The sequence below is a fragment of the Chiloscyllium plagiosum genome, unplaced genomic scaffold (genome assembly GCF_037043375.1).
Source record: "Chiloscyllium plagiosum isolate Xiang-an unplaced genomic scaffold, Cpla_swu_hap1 HiC_scaffold_9, whole genome shotgun sequence".
NCBI lineage: Eukaryota > Metazoa > Chordata > Chondrichthyes > Orectolobiformes > Hemiscylliidae > Chiloscyllium > Chiloscyllium plagiosum.
In genome coordinates this window covers 70714046-70721387 of record NW_028270147.1, presented here as the reverse complement: position 1 = coordinate 70721387, position 7342 = coordinate 70714046, and the positions used below count along the sequence as shown (strand labels likewise).

Genomic DNA, 7342 nt, shown 5'->3' with positions numbered 1-7342 from the left:
ATAGACAAGTCTTTTCCCTGGGGTTGGGGAGTCCAGAACTAGAGGGTTTAGGATGAGACGGATAGATATAAAAGAGACCTATGGGCCAACGCTTTAACACAGAGAGTGATAAGTGCATGGAATGAGCTGCCAGAGAAAGTGGTGGAGGCTGGTACAATTGCAACATTTAAGAGGCATTTGGATGGGGATATGAATAGGAAGGGTTTGGAGGGATATGGGCTGGGTGCTGGCAGGTGGGACTAGATTGGATTGGGATATCTGGTCGGCATGGACGAGTAGGACCGAAGGGTGTGTTTCTCTGCTGTACATCTCTATGACTCTATGACTTTCTGAGCCTGTCCAAATCTTCTGAGCCTCCCACTTCCTCAACACCACCTGACACTCCACCTATCTTTGTGTCCTCTGCAAACTTATCAACAATGTTCTCAAGGCTGCCAGCATTCTCAAAGATCCTGGCAATGTTTTTCTACAACCTCTACCATTGGGGAAAAGGTACAGAAGCCTGAACACATACACACACACACACCAGGTGGTTTCGAAACAGTTTCTACCCTACTGTTGTTAGAATACTGAATGGATTCACAAACTCTTAGCATTCACCTGTACCTGTGTTTTTGTTTTTACTGTTGTTTACTTATTATTTACTATCTGTGCTACTCAACTCTGTGATCTGCCTGTATTGCTCACAAGACAAAGCCTTTCTCTGTGCCTCAGTACACGTGACAATAAATTCAATTCAATTCAATTCCTTCATCCCAGTGTTGTGGTCCCAACAATGATCCCTGTAGAACTCCAGTAGACACTGCCTGCCATTCAGAAAAAGACCTGGTTATCCCCAGTCTCTGCCTTCTGCCAGCCCGCCATTAACTCCTACCTTTGCTTATTCTTAGCTACCCCTGCTGGATGTGCAGTGTGTGGATATTGAATGGAGACGAAAACTAGTTCCCATGTGATAGCTCACAAGTGAAAATGGCATATTAGATAAGATCTTAAGGAAACCTATCTCAGAAAAGAGTCTACTTCTTCACAGCTGAAGAAAATTGGTATGAGAACTTTTTCAAAATAAGACAAACCCCTAAACTTACCTTTCCTCCTGTGCCTCCAATTCATTCGGTTTTCCCGGAGCTATGGTTCATATCTTTAATTTAGTTTTCAGTCAGTTTTAAGTATTTTCTAAAAAGTTGATTTAAGAGACATAACATGAAAAGTAATGGCAACCAACGGTAGGAGCAAAAAGCAGTGGTCAGATCAAACTGAATGTCTTTTCCTTGCTATTTTCTCCAACAGTAAAGTGTCTGGTAAGGGAATCTGTTAGCAGGGCATTGAAGCAAGATCACTATAATAACTTACCCAGTCAATGGATGAAAGTTTAAATGCTTACCAAATGATAGAACATAACAAAAATGTGAAATGCACTGTCTTATGATTTGAAAACAAATTATAATATCACTGTTCTTGCTCTTGTTTGTCATCAAAAGATAATTTTAGAATTTGTATTTAAAAATATGTGAAGGAACTAAAATCATTATAAGGGGAAATAACACTGATGGAGACAATATGAAGTATTGAACTGCAGCATATAATAAGGGTGGAGAAATAATGTAAGATTTGCAGCTATGATATGGCACAATGTATCAAATGTGTACAAATGGAGTTCATCACGGAATTAGACTGCAAACAAGGAAAGGACATGAAAATAAAATGTTTAGCAGCTCAGTATGTCCTGTGCTACAACTGTTATTTGTGATCAGTAATTCTCAATAAAGTAATTTACATGGTTTTAAAGCTTAGGTATTGTTAGTGGCACTCATATAATAATTGTTATTAAATGCCAATGTATTTTAACATTTTTCAAAGCCAATAAATGAATGAAATTTGTGTTCCTTATATCAACCTGTTGATTTGTTAAAAAGTTGCATTATTTCCCTTTTACTCAATTTCAAACAAATTATAATGGAAATGACATGATAATTATGGTCAAGAATCACTTCTGACTTTACATAATCTAGCTTGATTTTAATAAGATGAAATTCTAAATAAAATGAACATTTCTTACATTGACTATTACAACAACAAGAAGTTGTGACAGGTATTTAGGATGGACGTCTATTGAACAAAGTCCATTTCAGGATTTCCTTTGTCAGTATTTAGTCTTCAGAGCAACTTTTTGTTTTACACGTCAACTCCTTGGTTCTCAAGGTTTAATAAAGCAGGCCTAAAGAATTTGAATGAAATCCACATTGCTACTTTTTGCCTTCTTGTCTTTCTTCGAGAGATTTCAAAGATTTTTCTGCCAGTTTCCCATCACAGATAGATGGTTTCTGGGAAGTCTCATTTTGGGCAGGTAGGACCATTGTGGTGCTTCCCAACAGGGCACTAGTGGAGTGAGCTAGGGAAGTAAACTGTTGCCTCAGGCTAGGGTGCTGAAAGGTCATTGTGCTCCACAGAGCAAACTCACTGGAAACAAAGGGATGAGATCCAGACAAAGTTGGTCTGAAAAGAGTTGGCACGGGGTAATGACTGGGTTGTGTAATTGTTTGAGTGACATTGGGCAAGCTTGCTACAACACTGTGGCTGTTTGGAGATACCTGGAAGGCATCAGACGGGGATCTAAAGGCAGAACTCAGAGACCAAGCTGATGAGGATAAAGGACAGTGACCAGAGTTGTAGTCAGCTATGTCCTTGGAGGTCTGTGGTTGGTTGTAATTCTTCAATCCTTCAGCTCGCCTGGTGGTGCTGGACAGTAAGGTTTCAATAGCTGAAACCAAATCATTGTTGCAACCTTTCAGCACCAGCTCCAGAACGGACAGTTTCTGCTGCGGAAATACCTTGGCCAGAACCTCAATAGGAGGCGTTTTAGACTTTCCCGAAGGAGTCATGTCCTTCAGCACATCTTCCGACTTCAAGAACTTCCTGATGTCACTGAAGTTATATCTGGTGGCAGCTTTAATTTGTTCTTTTTCCTTCTTCCGCTCTATGTCATTGCTTGCTTCCGGGAGAGGCAATGATAAATCGCTGGTTTGGGGATCTGTGGAGGAAACTGGCTCTTCCACCTCACTTTCCGTAATCTTGTTATCTGCATCGTTTCCTTCGGCATCTTCATATTCATCTGACAACAAACAGGTGTAATAATGAATTACAATGTGATGAATGAATGTTGTGCATTGTGACATACAGGAATCTATCTTTCTCGGAACGGGAAGCCAAATTAATTTTAAACTTGGGTACGAGACCATTCACACATTCACGTTCACAGTCCTCATACTGCCTCAGGACAGGGAGACAGTAGATGTATAGCGAGGTAGATGCATCCTTAAATCCAGTTCAATCAGAGCGACACAATGCTGTATGCATGAGTTGTGGGTAACGAAGCAACATCACTCTAAGATACTTCCAGAGCCATTTTATTTCCCAACGTAATATGTAAGTTTCCAATATATCCTGAATACTATTGCACATAACACACTAACTGCCACCGCCGCAGAATTTTACAGCGCGCAGCCAGGTTATTCAGCCCTTGACACCTGTACCGGTTTGTACCTGTATCTGAAACGGTTTGTGTAATTGTAATTTAATATTGCTCTGTGTAAAACCTGCGATTACGTAGATATTCTCACGGTGTTATCAGGGTGTCCTGTTTCAAAAGATTTGCGTATTTGAACTCCTAAAGCTGTTGATATTGTTACCTCTTTTTCTCCAAGTTCTACAATTCACTGCATATTTCCTCTATATTGCTCCATCCTCAAAATGTAACTATTGCATTAACTCTGCATTCAAATACAACCGACGTCTATCCGCCAATCTACCAAAAAATATTGTTTTCAACCTTAAGAACATCATGTGGAGATCTTTACCGGTACATTTAATATTCGTGCAAGAAAACAGAACATCGAGACTCAAATCTTTCCCAACAGTGCAGTGATGAAGGCAGGACGGTGGCTTTTATTTTTGCATTTGGAATGTAAGATTACATTGATAAAATTTAATGTTCGAACAATGTAGGATGGTCTTTAGTTAAGGAAAAATGATACTCCTAAGTGTTTTTTACAAGATTTTGTTGCCCGGCTAAGGACACGAAAAAAGTTTTATTTTGATTTAAACTTTTAAGACATTGTGTAAATGCAACACCTTCCCGGGAAACTGAGAATCTAGCAAAGACCAGCCAGCAATTTATTTGAAGTTTTGGAATAAAATAGCTCGATGTTTGTCTGAAGGAGCCTCGTCAGTTTTTTTTTCCCCTGATGCTAGTTAGGGTTCAGTTTCACTTCTTTCAAAGTTTAATGTTGTGAATTATGAAATTCAAGTACAAATAGAATGAGCCAAAAATATAATCAGGTCGCCAGCACTCTAAAACAGATTATCTATTGTATTTTACCTTCCTTTATACTCATTCTAAGGACTTCACTAGTCAACTTTCTAGAACTAATAAAATCCTTAGCTACTAATTCATGAAAACTGTCCATCAACTCCCAAAAGCAGCACATTCACTTTCTGAATGTCGAGTTAAAATGGTAACTGCAGAAATATTAAGTCGCCCTTAGGAACTAATGGCAAAATGTCAATGGGGATCAATTTCTTCTATTTTTTCAGTTATGTAAGTGTCACCTTAAACGCAAATGCCCCTGCAGTAGTCATGAATGCCTTAATTGGAATAATACGAGTCTATAAAAGTGCGGGGTAATTTTTCTATCTCTTTTAAGAAATGGCTCGAAATTATCCCAGCAGCAGGTCTCTCTTTGTTTCACTTGTAACCAGGCAATTTGATCCCTTAATCCCTGTGCTCCGCAGTGATTAATCACGTCCCTGGGGCTGAAATGGTAAACGCGGGTCATCCAAACAGATCAATCCCCCCTTTCACCCCTGCGCAATTATCATAACTAGAGTGTTATGGCTTTGAACTAGCCGGCTCTTTGATTTGTTGTGTTAAGAATGAACGTGGAAAAACAAGCAGGAAGCCAATTTGCAGTAAGAATAATCAGATTTTTTGAGAAAAGCGGATAACAAGAATGGCTTGCTTTAACAATGATTGTTCAGTTAAAATAGCATCCACATTGTTGCATTACCAGCATATTGTGCTGCTCTTTCCCCTTAGTTCCTTAAACCGAACTCTGGGCCTGTCGCTTATGCATGCTTGGCTCATCTAGAAATCCTTTTCAACTACTTTGTGACAACTAACCTTGGTGATTGAACACCGTTATTCTCATGGTCAGATACGATGAAGGTGACATAAGGGGACGCTATTAATGGGTGACACATAGAAATGGGGCATTTGGCAGCAAGTATTTAATTAAACAAGCCAGGATTTCGGTATAGGCGCCCATCCCGCGGTTTGGTTTAAATCCTCAACAGCTACATTCTCATTTTCCGCCCTTTACGCTCCTGGGAGGGAATCCGGGCATTACGGGTTATTGAAACAAAATCTGTTCGATGCTTGGTGCAAATGTATTCCCCCCCCCCCCCCCGATTTTCCGATCGGATGGAGCGGCGGTAGATTTTGGGGAGTTCTCCCTACTCCCTACTCCCTACCGCGAAACAAAGTTCTCCCCATTTCACGCAGTCTCTCAGATTAATAACTGCCCATCCTCGGGATGGTTTCCAAATTGTAGGGTAAACACAGAGCAGCAATCTACCAACTGTTGAAACGGATGCCGCAAACAGGGAACAGCGACTGTCCAGGTAACCTCCCGGTTTTTGGAATGGGCAGCAACAAACCAGAGGCAGGAATGTCCAATGTATTCCCCCGATCACCGGGCCCACGTTACATTTCAGTGTATTTCTCGCTGGGTTTGGTAACATCCCCATCAATGCTTAGAACATAGAACACAGAACAGTATGATGCTAACAATGTGGGTTCAATTCCCATCACTGGTTTGAGGTTATTATGAAGGACTCTCCTTCTCAACCTCTCCCCTCTGAGGTCTGGTGGCCTTCAGGTTAAAGCACCACTAGTCGTTTCTCTCTAATAAAAGACCAGCCCCTATCCGTAATACCGTACGGTGGCTCAGTGGTTAGCATTGCTACCTCACAGCGCCAAGGTTCGAGTCCAGCCTTGGGCGACTGTCTGCGTGGAGTTTGCACATTCTCCCTGTGTCTGCGTGAGTTTCCTCCCAATATAGCATTGGCCGTGCTATATTGCCCATAGCGTTAGGTGTAATCCTCCAGAGGGATAGGGGTTTGGGTGGGTTATTCTTCGGAGGGTCAGTGTGGACTTGTTGGCCTGAACAGAATCGAGTCTCGACCCCCTACACTATCCCATCGTCATCCACTTGAATTTGAAACCAAACATAAATGCGACAACGTTCTAGCTACATTTCTAAGAAATGCAACAAAAAAGGGTTTAATGTTATCTAATTAAATTAGATTTAATATCTAATCCCGTCTAATTTAACTAATATCGGGTGATCGGGCAATGGAAGAGTCCTGCTTTTATTACAGACGGAGGAAGATCTATAAGAGCCGTCTGCCTTTCTAATTGCACGCTGTTCGAGTACACGGAGCGAAAGAAAGACGTGGAAGATTTCTGCATTTCCTACCGGGTTGCTGATGGAGCAGAGAGTCGGCAGGTGTGCTCTCGCCGGCTCGGTGCCTGCCTGTAGCGGCTGAGTACACGCTGTCGGAACGGACTGGCTGCTCCGGTCTCTCGGGGGCCGGGTACACCGCTCTGTAATCCTCGGGTAACAGCAGATTGCAAGGAGCCTCGTTGCTTTGCTGCCTCCTGAGGGCCACCTGCGCGGCCATGACCCTCTGCCTTTCCAGGATGAGGATGCACTTGCTGCATGTGCAGTCTTTGAAGCGACAGTAGCGTTTGTGACCCTTGAGCCAAGACAAGACCCCGTGGTTACGACACCGGGCGCACTTGGGAGTCCTCTGAGCCGGCACTCGGGAAGACGCGGTCGGTACATACAAGTACGGAGCACCGTAGCTATTCATGCCAACCACTTCCAAGTTGCGCTTTGGCCACAGCAAGGTTTGACTCTCCCCCCTCAATTCCTTTCTCAAGGGTAAAAACTGCACAGGAGCAAACGCCAGCTTGAATTCAAGAGCGGGAGCACATCCCCAAGCTGCAGCGCCTCGGCTTTATAACGCAGTTATTTCAAGTCACTCAAGTGAAACGATTTGTATGAAAGGATCGAAAATCATTTTTCCCCCCGCAAACCTCCCCCCCCCCCCCCCCATTCTTTGAGAAGGGTTGAAAGCAACTCCACAATCAAACAATTCTAAAAAGATTTCAAGTGGTTGGAGGAGGAGATATAGGTGCCGAGAAAGGGCGGGGCGCACTCCATTCAAAAGGGATTAAAAATAAACGAGAGCTGGAAGCGAAGTAATAGAGCTAATGGATCAC

General features: G+C 42.4%; 1 protein-coding gene across 1 annotated transcript; it reads right to left on the bottom strand.

The window, feature by feature from the left end:
- Positions 1–1994: 1994 nt before the first annotated feature.
- Positions 1995–7109, bottom strand: LOC122554784 (doublesex and mab-3 related transcription factor 3, truncated-like). Its single transcript, XM_043700159.2, has 2 exons — positions 6534–7109; positions 1995–3109 (listed from the first exon to the last, which is right to left on the bottom strand). The coding sequence occupies exons 1-2, from the start codon at positions 6928–6930 to the stop codon at positions 2244–2246; spliced, it is 1263 nt and encodes a 420-aa protein (XP_043556094.1). The 5' UTR covers positions 6931–7109; the 3' UTR covers positions 1995–2243.
- Between the last annotated feature and the right edge of the window lie 233 nt (positions 7110–7342).